Genomic DNA, 19,900 nt, shown 5'->3' with positions numbered 1-19,900 from the left:
GCTGACACCTCTGTCTATTTCAGGAACTGTCCAGAGCAGGATAGATTTGCTATGGGGATTTGCTCCTACTCTGGACAATTCCTAAAATGGACAGAGGTGTCAGCAGAGAGCACTGTGGTCAGACAGAAAAAAAATTCAAAAAGAAAAGAACTTCCTCTGGAAAGGAACTTCCTGATAAGTACTGGAAGGATTAAGATTTTTTAATAGAAGTAATTTACAAATCTGTTTAACTTTCTGGCACCAGGTGATTAAAAAAAAAAAATGTTTTCCAGCGGGGTACCCATTTTAATAAAGCCATGAGCATATGCCGAAGTTCCCCGGTATAGTAAATCAAAGCTGAATAGCAACATTATGGTAAGATTACATCATGTCTTTACTAAGGTATTCTTTGGTACAGTCCCTATACAGTAGCTTGAGGTGAACCAACACTTTTTTTTAACATTCAAAACCACTTTCTACAATTCTCTTTAGGTGTCCTTGTATTTCATACCAAAATGAATTCCTTTGTAATAAAAATGTCATTGTTATTGTGCATATATAAGAATCTTAATGATTTTTTATGTGAAAGCCATATCATGGTCTGGATTTCATTTGCAACTATAATTGGGGGGGACAAGGAGCAAAGTGCATGTCATATATTTACAGTAAATCTTGCAACACCACTTTGATAATAAACTGAAATAAAGCAGCCTTGCTCTCGGGTATTTTCTACCCCACTTCTACACGATGCCTCTCTCTGCTCAGTAGTCGATTACTACCTCTATCGGTGGGGATTCTGCCTCTACATTTAAATGGGAACTCCGGCGCTAAGACATCTTATCCCCTGTCCAAAGGACAGCTGTCACGCCCCCTCCCATAGGCTTTCATTGAGGGGGCAGAGTGTGTTGTCACACAGGGGCGGGGCCGTGATGTCACAATGCTCCGGCCCCTGTTATCGCCAGTAATCAGACCCGGAGCAAACGTGCTCCGGTGACTGATTGTAACGGGGTGCTGCGTGCAAGATCACGGGAGTCCCCAGTGGCGGGACCCCCGCGATCAGGCATCTTATCCCCTATCCTTTGGATAGGGGATAAGATGTGTTAGCGCAGGAGTACCCCTTTAAGGATCAGTTCACATCATGTTTTTAGCATATGTCAGATTAAGGCTGTGACAACCAGTTTTTCAGACTCTTTTCGACTTATTTTGAGTTTTCTTTTGACCTGTTTTTTCCCTCTGTTTACAGACCCAAAATAAGGCTCAAAAAGTGTAAACTAGCCATATACATATGTATAGCAAAATACATATTTGTACTGTTGTGTACTGTAAAGCACCCATAGGCTTTTTATGGACTGCCCTTACTATATACACTTGGATGCTTGACAGTGTAGCTACCACTCTTTTCAGGAATACAGTGGAAAAAAGCACACATTTTTCAAATACTTTAAGCTATAAATCAATAAAAAAAAAAAAAATATATATATATATATATACTCATTTATTATTTATTAAGGATCTCTGGTCCTCCCTGCCAACATAGCTGCAGTGATAACATCCCTAACCCGTAGCCAATTGCTGGCCTCCGTGAACTTGTGCCATGTACTGCTGAGGGCAGTCTGATGTGGGTAGATGGGCACATCACCACTGCTGTTACGCCGAGCGCTCCGGGTCCCCGCTCCTCCCCGGAGCGCTCGCTACACTCTCCCCGCTGCAGCGCTCCGGTCAGATCCACTGACCCGGGGCGCTGCGATTCCGCTTCCAGCCGGGATGCGATTCGCGATGCGGGTAGCGCCCGCTCGCGATGCGCACCCCGGCTCCCGTACCTGACTCGCTCTCCCTCGGTCCTGTCCCGGCGCGCGCGGCCCCGCTCCCTAGGGCGCGCGCGCGCCGGGTCTTTGCGATTTAAAGGGCCACTGCGCCGCTGATTGGCGCAGTGATTCCAATTAGTGTCTTCACCTGTGCACTTCCCTATATCACCTCACTTCCCCTGCACTTCCTTGCCGGATCTTGTTGCCATTGTGCCAGTGAAAGCGTTTCCTGTGTGTTCCTAGCCTGTGTTCCAGACCTCCTGCCGTTGCCCCTGACTACGATCCTTGCTGCCTGCCCCGACCTTCTGCTACGTCCGACCTTGCTTCTGTCTACTCCCTTGTACCGCGCCTATCTTCAGCAGCCTGAGAGGTGAGCCGTTGCTAGTGGATACGACCTGGTCACTACCGCCGCAGCAAGACCATCCCGCTTTGCGGCGGGCTCTGGTGAAAACCAGTAGTGACTTAGAACCGGTCCACTAGCACGGTCCACGCCAATCCCTCTCTGGCACAGAGGATCCACTACCTGCCAGCCGGCATCGTGACAGTAGATCCGGCCATGGATCCCGCTGAAGTTCCTCTGCCAGTTGTCGCTGACCTCACCACGGTGGTCGCCCAGCAGTCACAACAGATAGCGCAACAAGGCCAACAGCTGTCTCAACTGACCGTTATGCTACAGCAGTTACTACCACAGCTTCAGCAGTCATCTCCTCCGCCAGCTCCTGCACCTCCTCCGCAGCGAGTGGCCGCTCCTGGTCTACGCCTATCCTTGCCGGATAAATTTGATGGGGACTCTAAGTTTTGCCGTGGCTTTCTTTCCCAATGTTCCCTGCATCTGGAGATGATGTCGGACCTGTTTCCCACTGAAAGGTCTAAGGTGGCTTTCGTAGTCAGCCTTCTGTCTGGAAAAGCCCTGTCTTGGGCCACACCGCTCTGGGACCGCAATGACCCCGTCACTGCCTCCGTACACTCCTTCTTCTCGGAAATCCGAAGTGTCTTTGAGGAACCTGCCCGAGCCTCTTCTGCTGAGACTGCCCTGTTGAACCTGGTCCAGGGTAATTCTTCCGTTGGCGAGTATGCCGTACAATTCCGTACTCTTGCTTCAGAATTATCCTGGAACAATGAGGCCCTCTGCGCGACCTTTAAAAAAGGCCTATCCAGCAACATTAAAGATGTTCTGGCCGCACGAGAAATGCCTGCTAATCTTCATGAACTTATTCACCTAGCCACTCGCATTGACATGCGTTTTTCCGAAAGGCGTCAGGAGCTCCGCCAAGATATGGACTCTGTTCGCACGAGGCGTTTCTTCTCCTCGGCTCCTCTCTCCTCTGGTCCCCTGCAATCTGTTCCTGTGCCTCCCGCCGTGGAGGCTATGCAGGTCGACCGGTCTCGCCTGACACCTCAAGAGAGGACACGACGCCGCATGGAGAACCTCTGCCTGTACTGTGCTAGTACCGAACACTTCCTGAGGGATTGTCCTATCCGTCCTCCCCGCCTGGAAAGACGTACGCTGACTCCGCACAAAGGTGAGACAATCCTTGATGTCTACTCTGCTTCTCCACGTCTTACTGTGCCTGTGCGGATGTCTGCCTCTGCCTTCTCCTTCTCTACTGTGGCCTTCTTGGACTCTGGATCTGCAGGAAATTTTATTTTGGCCTCTCTCGTCAACAGGTTCAACATCCCAGTGACCAGTCTCGCCAGACCCCTTTACATCAATTGTGTAAACAATGAAAGATTGGACTGTACCATACGTTTCCGCACGGAGCCCCTTCTAATGAGCATCGGATCTCATCACGAGAGGATTGAACTTTTGGTCCTCCCCAATTGCACCTCGGAAATTCTCCTTGGACTTCCCTGGCTTCAACTTCATTCCCCAACCCTGGATTGGTCCACTGGGGAGATCAAGAGTTGGGGGCCCTCTTGTTCCAAGGACTGTCTAAAACCGGTTCCCAGTAACCCTTGCCGTGACTCTGTGGTTCCTCCAGTAACCGGTCTCCCTAAGGCCTATATGGACTTCGCGGATGTTTTCTGCAAAAAACAAGCGGAGACTCTACCTCCTCACAGGCCTTATGATTGTCCTATCGACCTCCTCCCGGGCACTACTCCACCCCGGGGCAGAATTTATCCTCTCTCTGCCCCAGAGACTCTTGCCATGTCTGAATACGTCCAGGAAAATTTAAAAAAGGGCTTTATCCGTAAATCCTCCTCTCCTGCCGGAGCCGGATTTTTCTTTGTGTCCAAAAAAGATGGCTCCCTACGTCCTTGCATTGACTACCGCGGTCTTAATAAAATCACGGTTAAGAACCGCTACCCCCTACCCCTCATCTCTGAACTCTTTGATCGCCTCCAAGGTGCCCACATCTTTACTAAATTGGACTTAAGAGGCGCCTATAACCTCATCCGCATCAGAGAGGGGGATGAGTGGAAAACAGCATTTAACACCAGAGATGGACACTTTGAGTATCTGGTCATGCCCTTTGGCCTGTGCAACGCCCCTGCTGTCTTCCAAGACTTTGTTAATGAAATTTTTCGTGATCTGTTATACTCCTGTGTTGTTGTATATCTGGATGATATCCTAATTTTTTCGGCCAATCTAGAAGAACACCGCCAGCATGTCCGTATGGTTCTTCAGAGACTTCGTGACAATCAACTCTATGCTAAAATTGAGAAATGTCTGTTTGAATGCCAATCTCTTCCTTTTCTAGGATATTTGGTCTCTGGCCAGGGACTACAAATGGATCCAGACAAACTCTCTGCCGTCTTAGATTGGCCACGCCCCTCCGGACTCCGTGCTATCCAACGCTTTTTGGGGTTCGCCAATTATTACAGGCAATTTATTCCACATTTTTCTACCCTTGTGGCTCCTATCGTGGCTTTAACCAAAAAAAATGCCGATCCCAAGTCCTGGCCTCCTCAAGCGGAAGACGCCTTTAAACGACTCAAGTCTGCCTTTTCTTCGGCTCCCGTGCTCTCCAGACCTGACCCTTCCAAACCCTTCCTACTGGAGGTTGATGCCTCCTCAGTGGGAGCTGGAGCTGTTCTTCTACAGAAAAATTCTTCCGGGCATGCCGTCACTTGTGGTTTTTTTTTTTCTAGGACCTTCTCTCCGGCGGAGAGGAACTACTCCATCGGGGATCGAGAGCTTCTAGCCATTAAATTAGCACTTGAGGAATGGAGGCATCTGCTGGAGGGATCAAGATTTCCAGTTATTATTTACACCGACCACAAGAACCTCTCCTACCTCCAGTCTGCCCAACGGCTGAATCCTCGCCAGGCCCGGTGGTCTCTGTTCTTTGCCCGGTTTAATTTTGAGATTCACTTTCGTCCTGCCGATAAGAACATTAGGGCCGATGCTCTCTCTCGTTCCTCGGATGCCTCAGAAGTTGAACTCTCTCCGCAACACATCATTCCACCTGACTGCCTGATCTCCACTTCTCCTGCCTTCATCAGGCAAACTCCTCCAGGAAAGACCTTTGTTTCTCCACGCCAACGCCTCGGAATCCTCAAATGGGGTCACTCCTCCCATCTCGCAGGTCATGTGGGCATCAAGAAATCTCTGCAACTCATCTCCCGCTTCTATTGGTGGCCGACTCTGGAGACGGATGTTGTGGACTTTGTGCGAGCCTGCACTATCTGTGCCCGGGATAAGACTCCTCGCCAGAAGCCCGCTGGTTTTCTTCATCCCCTGCCTGTCCCCGAACAGCCTTGGTCTCTGATTGGTATGGATTTTATTACTGATTTACCCCCTTCCCGTGGCAACACTGTTATTTGGGTGGTCGTTGATCGATTCTCCAAAATGGCACATTTCATCCCTCTTCCTGGTCTTCCTTCAGCGCCTCAGTTGGCTAAACAATTTTTTGTACACATTTTTCGTCTTCACGGGTTGCCTACGCAGATCGTCTCGGATAGAGGTGTCCAATTCGTGTCTAAATTCTGGAGGGCTCTCTGTAAACAACTCAAGATTAAATTAAATTTTTCTTCTGCATATCATCCCCAGTCCAATGGACAAGTAGAAAGAATTAACCAGGTCTTGGGTGATTATTTGCGACATTTTGTTTCCTCCCGCCAGGATGACTGGGCAGATCTCCTTCCATGGGCCGAATTCTCGTATAACTTCAGAGTCTCTGAATCTTCCTCCAAATCCCCATTTTTCGTGGTGTACGGCCGTCACCCTCTTCCCCCCCTCCCTACCCCCTTGCCCTCTGGTCTACCCGCTGTGGATGAAATTTCTCGTGACCTTTCCATCATATGGAGAGAGACCCAAAATTCTCTCTTACAGGCTTCATCACGCATGAAGAAGTTCGCAGATAAGAAAAGAAGAGCTCCTCCCGTTTTTTCCCCTGGAGACAAGGTATGGCTCTCCGCTAAATATGTCCGCTTCCGTGTCCCTAGCTACAAGTTGGGACCACGCTATCTTGGTCCTTTCAAAGTTTTGTGTCAAATTAATCCTGTCTCTTACAAACTTCTTCTTCCTCCTTCTCTTCGTATCCCTAATGCCTTTCACGTCTCTCTTCTTAAACCACTCATCCTCAACCGTTTTTCTCCCAAATCTGTTCCTCCCACTCCTGTTTCCGGCTCCTCGGACATCTTCTCTGTCAAAGAGATCTTAGCCTCTAAAAAGGTCAGAGGGAAAACTTTTTTTTTAGTGGACTGGGAGGGTTGTGGTCCTGAAGAGAGATCCTGGGAACCTGAGGACAACATCCTAGACAAAAGTCTGCTCCTCAGGTTCTCAGGCTCTAAGAAGAGGGGGAGACCCAAGGGGGGGGGTACTGTTACGCCGAGCGCTCCGGGTCCCCGCTCCTCCCCGGAGCGCTCGCTACACTCTCCCCGCTGCAGCGCTCCGGTCAGATCCACTGACCCGGGGCGCTGCGATTCCGCTTCCAGCCGGGATGCGATTCGCGATGCGGGTAGCGCCCGCTCGCGATGCGCACCCCGGCTCCCGTACCTGACTCGCTCTCCCTCGGTCCTGTCCCGGCGCGCGCGGCCCCGCTCCCTAGGGCGCGCGCGCGCCGGGTCTTTGCGATTTAAAGGGCCACTGCGCCGCTGATTGGCGCAGTGATTCCAATTAGTGTCTTCACCTGTGCACTTCCCTATATCACCTCACTTCCCCTGCACTTCCTTGCCGGATCTTGTTGCCATTGTGCCAGTGAAAGCGTTTCCTGTGTGTTCCTAGCCTGTGTTCCAGACCTCCTGCCGTTGCCCCTGACTACGATCCTTGCTGCCTGCCCCGACCTTCTGCTACGTCCGACCTTGCTTCTGTCTACTCCCTTGTACCGCGCCTATCTTCAGCAGCCTGAGAGGTGAGCCGTTGCTAGTGGATACGACCTGGTCACTACCGCCGCAGCAAGACCATCCCGCTTTGCGGCGGGCTCTGGTGAAAACCAGTAGTGACTTAGAACCGGTCCACTAGCACGGTCCACGCCAATCCCTCTCTGGCACAGAGGATCCACTACCTGCCAGCCGGCATCGTGACAACTGCATCAACGTAAGCAAGGCCCAAAAGGGAGGACCGGAAAAGCAATGCTGGATGTGGCAAGGATTAAATGGCATTATGGATCAAATAAATTTAGCTCATTATTTTTTTTATTTTAGCGCAATTCCAAGTGATGGGAAAACATTTTAAACCCCTTTAATGGGGTAGTCCAGTAGAAAACTATTTTTTCAAATCAGCTGGTGCTAGAAAGTTAAACAGATTTGTAAATTATTTATTTTAAAAAATCTTAATCCTTCCAGTACTTATCAGCCTGCTGTATTCTACATAGGAAGTTGAGTTGTTCATTTCTATCTGACCACAGTGCTCTCTGCTGACACCTGTCCATGTCAGGAACTGTCCAGAGCAGGAGAGGTTTGCTATGGGGATTCACTCCTACTTTGGACAGTTCCTGACAAAGACAGTGTCAGCAGAGAGCACTGTGGTCAGACAGAAAAGGACAACTCAACTTAGTATAGAGCAGCTGATAAGTACTGGAAGATTTTTTGATAGAAGTTATTTACATCTGTTCAAATTTCTGGTGCCAGCTGATATGAAAAACATTTTTTTCCACCAGAGTACCCCTTTAAGTCTACTTTTTAAATTGAAACTCATTGACATTCATATCCAACAGATTGGCATATATTTGCAGACATTTGCACAGTATCACATAGCAACAAATGTGTTGTGAATATAGGCTAATAGACATGATAGTAGAATAAATACTGTGTCATTGCATAAGCTGTGGCTAGTGGTGCCAAGGGAGTCAGAAGAGAACATAAATACGGGTATAAGGCAAAGGTCTAGAGGATTTGTACTTTTAGTACCAACTCTTTGTCTAAGTAAATTTTGGCTGTGAATGAACCTCTGTGTGGTGAGCCCTTATAAACAATAAGTTCCAGACCGCAGTGGTTTGGATTTCTACCTGCCGGCAGTTCCTAAAGTGAAATCAGCCTGGTCACCGATAATAAGAAAAATGTGTAAATACTAAACTAACAGCATGTGTTGAATTAGGTAACTGTGCTCCTTTCCTGTTATTATGGGTATTCCAGGAATTTTTTTTATTTGACTATGCTACAGAGGCTGTAAAGTTAGTGTAGTTCATAATATAGTGTCTGTACCTGCGTGTGACGGCTTTCTCACAATTCTTATGTGATTTTCACTCCAATATTTATTTTTAACAGCATACAAAATGACTGTTGTCTCAGATTTTTCCCAGGTTGCAATGCGGCCGAGACCTGACATCACTAGTCAGCTGATGACAGGGAGCCTATCTGCTTCAATTGGTGGAGTGATCGCATGGTGGGAGAGAGATCAATCTGCAACTAATGCAACAGCTGTGGGCACCCTGATTGAAAACCAGAGGTCTTTTGGGTGGCTGATGTGTGGGAGGGAGGAAAATACAATTATGGGATTTGTAGGCAAAGAAGGAAACTCAAACAGGAAATACCAGTTCACTAAAAGCAAGCCACAATGTTATGGTAATCTTACAACATAGCCATTTAGACCCAAGATAAGCACAGATCCTTCCTAAGCATGTCCATTACTGCCTTCCAGGTACGTACTAAAATCCCCTTATGGTGGATAACCCCTTTAAGACCAAACACTGAGCACTGATAATGCCAATTATTAAGTATTCCATTGCTTTCTTAGCCTTCAGGAAGATTACATATTAGAAAACACTATTATAAATAACACTTGTCATGTATCTTCTACTAATGTCACTGTGGTGGGGCAATGTGATATATAGTATCCCAGTAATATTGTGCATGTCCCTTCCACCAAAAAGCAATATCACTAGTCTTAAAGAGAATCTGGCTGTCACGCACCTGAATGCGGGATGTCACAAAACTGGATGTGGATCCTCTACCTGTGTGGCTGATGACTCGGACCGTATTAAGGAGCGGAGTCTAAGGTGCCGCTGGTCTTCACCAGAGTCCGCCACAAAGCAGGATGGATTTGCTGCGGCAGGCGACACCCAGGTCGCTACCCCCGACACGGCTTGACCACACAGGTAACTGGGCAAGGCGGGGTACCGGAGGATGAGGCAGAGGCGTAGTCAACATAGCAGAAGGTCTAGACAGGCGGCAAAGGTTCGGAGTCAAAAAACGTAGCAGGAAGGTCAGGAAACATGGGTAGGCAAAACAGGCAATGGGAACGCTTTCTCTTAGGCAATAAGCACTGAAGATCCGGCAGAGGGGTGTGGGAGATGCAAATAACTTATAACATGGTGACAGGTGAATTTACTAATTCTGGGCGCACTAGCCCTTTAAATTTTAAAGTTCCGGCACGCGTGCCCTAAGGGACGGGAGGTAAGAGACGGGCCGGGATTCGCATGCGGGCGTGTCCCACGATGCGAATCCTGGTCCCGCCGGCGGTCAGGGACACGGGGACGCTGCCCTCAAGGCCGGTGTCTGTGGCTTGAGTGCAGCATGTAACACTGACATCTGGTTCACCCACACAAAACCCAGGATAATGGGTTATAGTGCGGATGAAGAGCTGTAGGTGCGGCATTATGGCAGTAATAGCTTTTTTTCTAATGCGCCCTAGCGTATCGGAGGTGGGGAGCCGGCTGTATCTTGGGTTTATTGTGGGTGAACCAGCTGTCAGACTCTCTTTAAAGGGAATGTGTAATCAAAAAAAGACCTATTATGTAGATCAAGTTTTTTATGTTAAACATATTTTGTTAAGAATTTTTAATAATATTTTTTCTAATTTTCCATTTTATTATCTATATATAATAAAATAATCCTGAAATCTTGCAGTATTCATCCTGGCCACTAGGGCTAAGATTAAGCTTAGAGTTCCTGTTCTGTCTGTAATAAAAAGGAGGAGGCTTCTGGAAAGTGGATATCCCCGCAAAAAGAAAAGTCAATAGCAGCTCAGCCTTCCCTTGTAGAATGACCCCTGCACAGGTCACAGAACATGCTTACAAACATCTCCCATACAAAGAATAGGGTCTGGAGATGTTTATTGTGTCTATGTCCATTGGGTGTGCAGTAAAGCAAGACAACTTTCAGCATATCAACTGTATGAATATTAAAAATAGAGGAGGGAATAGGGATTCTGTTTCACTGATGGCTTCAGGTGGTGTTTAAAATCCTGGACCTGGAGCAATGTGGGCCCCTCAACTGACCCTGACAAGTCACTCCGAACCGATCAGTGACACCATAGTTTGTTCTCCTAATTTATGAGAATAGTTCTCTTTTTAATGATCCGTTTGGCTGTTGAATAGCAGTTCAGTTTTCCATGAAAACACAAAACATAGTTCCAGCCAGAAACTTTTATTGTTTGCTATAAAATCTCTCCACCAGTCCTAACATGTTTGTCACAATGTAACCAGTGATTTCAGCTAGTAATGGGATTAGTGGAGAAATATTTTTAATCTGCTAAACAACAACTACACATAAAAATGTGCAAATGTAAGATGTGCTCATTGAATTACAAAATGCTAATTAACTCCTCAAGGCATCTAATGCCAAGGACCTTCATATATGAGACTATTTGTGTATACAAAAAAATCTGCAGTGTAGCTAATGTTTTCAGTGCACAGGATAATACAAGTACTATTGTTTGCTATAGGAAATAAAACTGGAATAGTATGCACTATTATAAACCAGTTATTGTTCATTGATAAAATTCTATTCTAACCTAGATTCCCGGGAGAAGTGGCTGTGTTCCAGTGGGAGGGTGGATAGCAGGGTGGAAGGGATTTACTCAAGTAATACTATCTACCCACTCACTGCATCATAGCCCCGCCCCCTGAAGACCATGTGACCTATACCGGGAAAGGTTCAAGACAATAGTAAAATAAAAAGACTTGCACTTCAGAAGTTCTGGGTGTGGGTTCCGTGCAGAAAAATGGGCAAAGCGGCGCACAGAGTTAATAGAAGCATTTTACACAATAATATAACTTAGCATCATGGGCTCAAAAGCTAAAGAAAAATATCCTAGAATACCCCTTTAAGGGCTTGTTTTTCCAGATGGCTCAACTAATTCCTTTAAACATTATAATAAGAAATATTTAGGTACTGCCCTTCCAGGACCTTTCTACTCAATGCCACTATTATAGAGCCCACATTGTTGCATTCCATTTTTTAACTATTCAGTCAGGGATGATTAAATTGTTCTTATAAAGGAGCTCACAGAAGGCTAACCTGCATTTTGTGGCCAAGGCTAATCTTAGGCTGGTTTCACACACACTAGCCTTTGTGCGCACGCGCAGTGCAGGGCAAGATGGTGCCGGCCATCGGAACAGCCGGTGGGGGTTTCCAACTGTGTTTAGAGGTAAATATTTAATCTATATTTGTAGCAATCTTATTGGTCGGTGAAATATATAAATAGCATCCTGGGATTAACCCAAGACACTCCCTGAAGAAGTGTATAGCAAAACGGCATAGGCGTGGTCACAACTCCTGGTACGTGAGTATAGCACGTTGTCTGACTGAGGGACACAATTGGGTTTTTTAGTTTTTTGGCTTGGTCAGTGGTCCGGTGAGGCTCTGTAACAGGCTTTTTTTAGCCTGTGATTGCGCCCATCCACTTTGCTCCACTAGACATCCAATATATGTGTTGCCAAAACCGTGATGCACTTTGTGTGCTTATGATAATTTTTTTTTGTCTCATTTCATACACTTTACTATATATGCTACATACAGTTGTATGTGTTAGATCACTTTAAGTGAACCGCTATTAGGCATATTTAATATATTTCATTCTTGTATCCTTTCATAATGATGGCAATGTCATTATATTTGTATTCTGGAACTGTGAATCATATTTTTCTTATTGCTGCTGGTTCTTTTAATAATCATTTTAATGGATATGTTTGATTATCAATAAAGCTTTCTATTTTACTTATTTGTGTGTTCAGTGCTTGGGATAGGATATATACTTGGGATATTCATTGGACACTGTTCATCATTATATGCTATCAGCCCTACTATCGGTTTATATGGTTTCACACAAATGTAATACGGATACATTATTGCAGCCATATTACGTTCTCAAGTCCCCATCTGACCACAGGCCTGATGGCTCAGACTGACAGCTGTCATTACAAGCCAACAGACCTGGAGTCAGTCTGGGACTTGAGGCCAAAATGTAGACACAAAAATCTGTCTTTAATACATTAGTGTGAAAGTGGCCTTAAATGTATGGCGAGCTGGAACCTTGAGAAATTTTTATTTAAAGGACATCTGCTGCCGAAAACAACTTATGTGTTTGATCGCGGGGGGTCCGAATGCTGGGACCCCTGCAATCTCCTTCACGGGGCCACAGCATGATGTTGCAGCCGACACGCCTCCTCCATGTAGTTCTATGGGAGAGGTGGGGAGGCAGTGTTCGTGCCTCCCCACCTCTCCCATAGAACTGTATGGGGAGGGGGAGTAACCGTTGACCTCTCTGGGTCAACGCTACACGCATTAGCTCTCTCACTGAGCGCTAATGCGGGGGCCCCATTCAGGAGATTGCGGGGGGTCCCAGCAGTCGGACCCCCTGCGATCAAACACTAATCCTTTATCCTGTGGATAGGGGATAAGTTATATAACGCTGCAGTTGTCCTTTAAGGCTAGGTGTATGCTTGAAACAACCCAGCTAAGCTGCAGTCATTGATCATTGCTGTACGGTAATGAAGCAGAGATAAAAAGCATCCAAGCAGCCAGCATTGTTATTAATAATAGTAATCTTACAACTTCATATCTCCTTTCCCCCTAAGGCTAAGTCTCCACCACAACGGAGGAGAAGTGTAAGTCCTTCTTTTATATGTCCTACTCCTTTTGAATACATTTCTGACTTTCGCTCAAAAACTGTAGTGGTAGTTTTCCAAAAACTGCCAGAAAAAAATCAAGTGGAAACTTAGCCTACATGTAGTAAATCTATTAAAATTTCATGCTAAGTTGTACAATTACAGATATCCCTGCATGGAAGCGAACAATCTGCTCCTGATTTCGGGTAATATTCATGAGCTGCAATAATCTTCTATACAGAGCTCTGCGCTGCTGTAGTGTTCCCAGTGGTAGCCATTACCTCTACATTAAAGAGGTAAAAAATCTTTCTTCCTATATGCTAGCAAAAATGGGTAGGTAACATTTTAATTCATGTTCTTAAAGAGCGGCGTAAAGCTGTGTTCACATGATTTATTTTTTATGTGTATTTGGATACATATTCCCTAACAGCAAAATGCATGAAAACCACATATAATGTCATTTTCAGTGCGTGATGTAGTTCACGCTGTAAACAGCATTATGAAAGATAAGTCATGTGTCACTTATTGATGCATTTTCCATGCATATTCCACGCAGAAAACATGCTGGGTAGCCAATCCGAGGTAATCCGTGGCCAAAATCGCACCAACTAGGAGTGACATATGAGGCAGAAATCCAAGAGTGCACCTTGGAATTCTGTCATGTATTTTACATCACAGGAAAATATCTAGTGGGATCATAGTTTACAAGTGAAATAAAGTCTGGACAGCCTTACCATTGACTCCCACATATTAAAGTTAAAAATGGCACAGTTGACATGACCCAAACAGGATGAAAAATGTTGAAGCATCTAAAGCTATCGAAAAATGTGTTTTATACCACTTTGTATATGCATCTCAATAATCCCATATGGGCTCTGCGGTGCCATCTAGTGTTCATTTTATGCAATCGCCGTGCCTTCTCTAATCAAAACTTTCTAGTTCTCTGCAGTAAGCCTGATAAAAGGCAACCCAATAGTGTGATTTCCTTGTCAATGCTATTTTTTTTTATTTATTAAATATTGTTATTGTTATTATAGGATTAAACATTTTTCTCTAGTTAGGACTCTCAACAATTAACAGTATTAGAGAGAATAATGTCCACTTCTACCTCAAATAATTCTCCCTCCCTCTCTCTGTCTTCCATCATAGCTCACATGTTACTGCTATGACATGCTATGTCAGTAATACCTCTCTTAGGATAGGTTCATACTACGGAATTTCCGCCTGCAATTTTGCTTTGAAATTGCAGGCAGAAATTCCGTTTACTAAAATGTACTGTATAGTGAATGGGTTTCCATTCCCAAATTCAAACTTCGGAATATGTGAAGCGTAATTTGTGAACGGAAAATCTGCTTGAAAATTTCCGCCTGAAGAATGGCGTTGCTCGCGGAACACATTGCAGTCTATTGGAGAAATTTTCTGCCCGGCAGTTCCGTAGTGTGAACCTAGCCTTAGGGTCTATTCACACAGCAGAATTTCCGCTTGCGGAATTCCACATCAAATTAAAGCCCATAGACTTCTATGAGATTCCGCACTCCCATTCACACTTCTGAATTTCTGCTTGCGGAATTCCGTCTCAAATTAAAGCCCATAGACTTCTATGAGATTCCGCACACTCCCATTCACACTTCTGAATTTCTGCTTGCGGAATTCCGCCTCAAATTAAAGCCCATAGACTTCTATGGGATTCCACACTCCCATTCACACTTCTGAATTTCCCCTCACGGAATTCCGCCCCAAACTAAAGCCCATAGATTTCTATGGGATTCCGCACTCCCATTAACACTTCTGAATTTCCACTTGTGGAATTCCGCCCCAAACTAAAGCACATAGACTTCTATGGGATTCCGCACTCCCATTCACACTTCTGAACTTCGGCTTGCGGAATTATGCCCCAAACTAAAGCACTTAGACTTCTATGAGATTCCACAATCCCATTCACACTTCTGAACTTCGGCTTGCGGAATTCCGCCTCAAACTTAAGCCCATAGACTTCTGTGGGATCCTGCACTCCCATTCACACTTCTGAATTTCCGCCCGCGGAATTCTGCCTCGAACTAAAGCGGAAATTCAGAAGTGTGAATGGGAGTGCGGAATCCCGTAGAAGTCTATGGGCTTTAAAGTGTCACGCCCCTCCAATAGACTTGCATTGAGGGGGCGGAGCATGATGTCACACGGGGTGGAACCGTGACGTCACTATGCTCCATCCTCGTGGTCGAGATGGACTCAGCCTGAGGACTTCCAGTGGTTCCGCAAGCCGCTAAAGCTGGGTGCAGCATGGTAGATCCCGGGGGTCCCCAGCAGCGGGACCCCAGCGATCTGACATCTTATCTCCTATCCTTTGGATAGCGGATAAGATGTCTAGGGGTGGAGTACCCCTTTAACTTGAGGCGGAATTCCGAATGCAGAAACTCTGCCGTGGGAATAGACCCTTAGGACATGAATTATCAGATAAATCACCGTCTCTTGGTAAAATATTCAGAAACCTGATGGAATCCTGAGCTAACCCCAGCAAATCTAAACAGTATGCAGCAGGTTACTTATAAGAAAGGATCCTATGATAGTTTAAAGGGAACTAGTATAGAAAAAACACAAACAGCACTGCATTATACCGGAGATGACTACAGCATTAGGAGTACGTATATCTGTAACGAATGCCCACCTAGAGTTGGCATTATTGAGCTACATACCAGTCCTGCCAGGATCTTCTTACTCTCCTCATCGGTGCAGCGATCTGAGAACATGCTCCTGTGGACAAACAGGAAAGTGCTCACCAATATCCAGCAAGAAGCCCAGAAGAGCAGGAGAAGGAAAGTGTTCTTCTTGCAGATCTTTATTTTCAGCCATTTACCAGGGAATATTCTCATGGTAAGATCAGTAAGAGTGTGCCATCTTCTGAGGGTAAGAATGCCAGCGGCTGCCAGGGAGGACTATCAGTAGCACCTACAAAGTAAAGCCATCTTCTGAGGGTAAGAATGCCAGCTGCTGCCAGGGAGGACTATCAGTAGCACCTACAAAGTAAAGCCATCTTCTGAGGGTAAGAATGCCAGCTGCTGCCAGGGAGGACAATCAGTAGCACCTACAAAGTAAAGCCTCCTCAGCTCTGCTCCCTGCATGGACAACTGGACTACCTCCCTGTGCTGGTGCTTTTTGCAGGAAAACTGAAATGTGCTATTGAACTGAAGCCACGTAGTTCCGCCTTCTTTTGTATGCTGTCAAGCAGAAATCCAACTTAACAGATAGCCTGGACGGTTCACACAAGAGGAAAAGGGCATTTGTGAGCTTCACTTGTTCTACAGATGAGCAGACCTGTATAGAGATGTCAGGGAGAATGATGGATCTGGCAGTGAATTCCTCTGAGTCAGTGCCCAACACACTACTCTTTACAGCAAGCTGCTGTTATGTTACTGTAGTACAGTGCTTCCCAACCAGGGGGCCTCCAGCTGTTGCAAAACGACAACTCCCAGCATGCCTGGACAGCCGAAGGCTGTCCAGGCATGCTGGGAGTTGTCGTTTTGCAACAGCTGGAGGCACCCTGGTTGGAAACCACTGCTGTAGTATATAGTGTATCCCAACATCCAGCTGTTTGCTGTGCACCCCTATATTAGCTGCTGATGGATGATGAAGAGCTGCTGTCACCCTGAACTTCATTACTCACTGCAGAGTCATTATTCTACACATGCTACAATATCTGCAACCTCTAATCTTTGCAATGATACTTGTACAGAGATTAAATTACACACATATTTCTTCCCAGCAGAAGTAAGAATGCCAAGAAGGCTCCAGGAGATAAGAGTAATTCATAAATAAATAATTGAGTGGTACACAGCAAAGATAATAGGCAAATATACAGTATAAATGTTTGCTGCCTTCCGGTGTATCTGGATGTACATGCTTTCCAAGTTACTGTATATACTGTGCATGTAATAGGGACGTATTCTGACAGGTATGTCAATGGTAGAGAAGGGCCATTCAGTCTCATAGGGCTGCTGTTGAAACCTGTAGAAAAAAAAGAGCATATACCACACAGTATAAGGCTTTTGTTTGTTTTGTCTTGGGTTTTGGCAGGATTCACTAGTATTTTGGAAACACAGGTATGCCAATACATGAAAGGGCTATGTGATAGCCTGGGGGAGTAGGGTATATGGGGTGTAGCTGTGCGGTGACTAAAGGGTGTCTGGTTAACCCTTTCTATTCGTGACGCCAGGGTGAGGGCTCCTCTGTAATGATTGTCCTACCGCCACCCTTCCCAAGAGCGATAGGGAGTTATAGAATAATTGAATGTCCACAACCGGAGAGTTTGCTGAAAACTGAACTTTACTGAAGATTTTATGCAAGCTTCATAACCGAAACAGTCTCTATACATGCAAAGTCTCTTAGAGATTGACAGTGGTTGGGACCTTAAGCGTTTTAGAGTCTGTAGACGGATATGCGCTGTTCCACTGGATTTAGGGGATTTAGTTGCAGTCCAGTAGTCACGCTAGCTTTAGCGGGGGTAGTTTAGAACTCACAGTTTTAGTTCATCTGAGGCCCATAGGTTTTCAGGCCTAGTGTGTCTTTGCAAGTTGCGCAGATCCATCCTGCTAGTCCGGCATCCACGAGAGCAGCAACCCAAGAGAGCGATCATTGGCTACAGTTCCCTTATATGGGCAGGGGCTGGACAAGAGCTAATTGGTCCAATACTTCTGTCAATCATCCTTACATAGAGTTATGGGTAAACATGTGACCCAGGGACCTCCAAAAGGTCCTCCAACATACCATAGAGGAATTAACATAGTCACATGACTGAAGGTCCTGCAACGCCAACAAGGTAAGCATACTATACATTATATTAAAAATACACATTATTAACCCCTTAAGGACCAAGGACGTATGAGTACATCCTTGGTCCCACTCCCGTGATATAACCCGGGGTCCCACGGTGACCCCGCATCATATTACGTCATAGTGAAGCCGGGACCCGCCTCTAATAGCACGCGGCACTGATCGCGGTGCTGCGCGCTATTAACCCTTTAGCCGCGCGCTCAAACTGAGCCACGCGGCTAAAAGTGAAAGTAAAAGTTCAGGGAGCTCAGGGAGCTGTTCGGGTTCGCTGCGGGGAAATTGCGGCATCCCGAACAGTTGTACTACAGGAGGAAGGTCTCTTACCTTCCTTTCTGCAGTCCGATCGCTGATTGAATGCTTCAAGCCTGAGATCCAGGCTTGAGCAATCAATCGCCGAAAACCCTGATCAATGCACCTCTATGGAGATGCATTGAACACAGTTAAAGATCAGTAAATGTAATGTTATAGCCCCCTATGGGGGCTATAATATTGCAAAAGAAAAGTGTAAAAAAATCATTAACCCTTTGAATTATCCCTTCCCTTAATAAAAGTTTGAATCACCCGGCATTTCCAATAATAAAAAAAAACTGTAAATAAAAACAAAAATAAACATATGTGGTATCGCCGCGTGCGGAAATGTCCGATTTAAAAAAATGTACTGCTAATTAAACCGCAAGGTCAATGGTGTACGTGCAAACAAATTCCAAAGTCCAAAATAGCGTATTTTTGGACACTTTTTATATCATGAAAAGTTTAATAAAAAGCGATCAAAAAGTCAGATCTATACAAAAATGGTACCGACAAAAATTTCAGATCACGGCGCAAAAAATGAACCCTCATAGTGCCCTGAACACGGAAAAATAAAAAGTTATAGGGGTCAGAAGATGACAATTTTAAACGTATACATTTTCCTGAATGTAGTTATGATTTTTTTCTGAAGCAATACAAAATCAAACCTATACAAGTAGGGTATCATTTTAACCGTATGGACCTAGAGAATAAGCCGCCAAAAGTTACAAAATGGCTGTATTTTTTCAATTTTGTTGCACAATGATTTTCCCGTTTCGCCGTAGATTTTTGGGTAAAATGACTGATATTATTACAAAGTAGAATTAGTGACGCAAAAAAAAAAGCCATAATACAGATTTTTAGGTGCAAAATTGGTTCGACAAACCCTGAAAAGTTATGTGATCAGCCCCCCCAATGAATTTATACAAACCAGTAGATAGAATTTTTAGAAATGACCACAGATCCTCTTTAACTGAGAGGAGGGGTTTCTGATCTGGGTCAATATCCCATTTAGCAATACTGGAAAGTAAAGGCAAGGAAGTTCTATAAAGCTGGCAGATTGCTCTGGCACAGTAACTGCCCACTCAAACCTAACGGCAAGAACCATAGTGTAGTTTTAGATAACACAGCTGTGTGCAACAAAAGATGTTTAGAACCCATGCTTTTCATTTGTTTTTTGTTTTCCTGACATGTTATAAATAGTTTGAAGCCACCTGGAAACAAATTATGTGAAGATAAAATCAGCATTTCATTTACATATCTGTAAGTACCAGCAGCTTCGACATTGGATTCTTCTTGATCACCATCGTCTGTACACGGACACTCCAGGCTACATGCACTGGCACATTAGCTGTAAGGATGGATACATAATGGGCATTGGAGGTCTGGCCTAGGACACACATTGTGTAACTATGAAAAGTGGTGTTTTGTTTTGCAGGAATAGATTTTATTTGCACTTATGTTCTGTAAAGTCATAATTTTCTTTCTTCTACCGCCGGTCGCATTTGCTTTATTTTCTGTTTATAGGCAATTTTCATTTTATTGCTTCCTGACTTGAATGCCTGTTTTTGCTTTTCCCTTCTCTTATGCTTTCTCTAGGGAAGTTTACTTTTATATCTCTTGTGTACATTTGCATGTGGTTTCAACATAATAAGTTAATGTTTATGTAGTTGATGCATGATGTGCATTACTGTTTATGATCTCTATTTATATATATATATATATATATATATATATATATAAATATATATATATATATAGTAGTCTGGCTTGGCATAAATCCCGTTCAGC

The 19,900-nt window shown here is 45.0% G+C and overlaps 1 protein-coding gene and 1 long non-coding RNA gene across 4 annotated transcripts in view; one reads left to right on the top strand and one right to left on the bottom strand.

Annotated features, from left to right (window-relative positions):
* DIPK1C (divergent protein kinase domain 1C) overlaps positions 1 to 16,404 on the bottom strand; it is a 91,330-nt gene extending 74,926 nt beyond the window's left edge. The window contains exon 1 of one of the 2 annotated variants that reach the window (XM_056521438.1): positions 15,772 to 16,404. In XM_056521438.1, the coding sequence (XP_056377413.1) occupies positions 15,772 to 15,864 (93 nt within the window). In that variant the 5' untranslated portion in view covers positions 15,865 to 16,404. Of the gene's footprint in view, positions 1 to 15,687 lie in introns of both variants that reach the window. The other variant, XM_056521437.1, reaches the window with a different exon arrangement.
* LOC130273920 (uncharacterized) overlaps positions 11,401 to 19,900 on the top strand; it is a 50,451-nt gene continuing 41,951 nt past the window's right edge. For both annotated transcript variants that reach the window (XR_008844180.1, XR_008844179.1), the window contains exon 1: positions 11,401 to 11,538. This is a non-coding gene — a long non-coding RNA (uncharacterized LOC130273920). The remainder of the gene's footprint in view (positions 11,539 to 19,900) is intronic.

This window comes from Hyla sarda, chromosome 5 (assembly GCF_029499605.1).
Source record: "Hyla sarda isolate aHylSar1 chromosome 5, aHylSar1.hap1, whole genome shotgun sequence".
Lineage (NCBI taxonomy): Eukaryota > Metazoa > Chordata > Amphibia > Anura > Hylidae > Hyla > Hyla sarda.
This window is presented reverse-complemented; position numbering and strand designations above follow the sequence as displayed.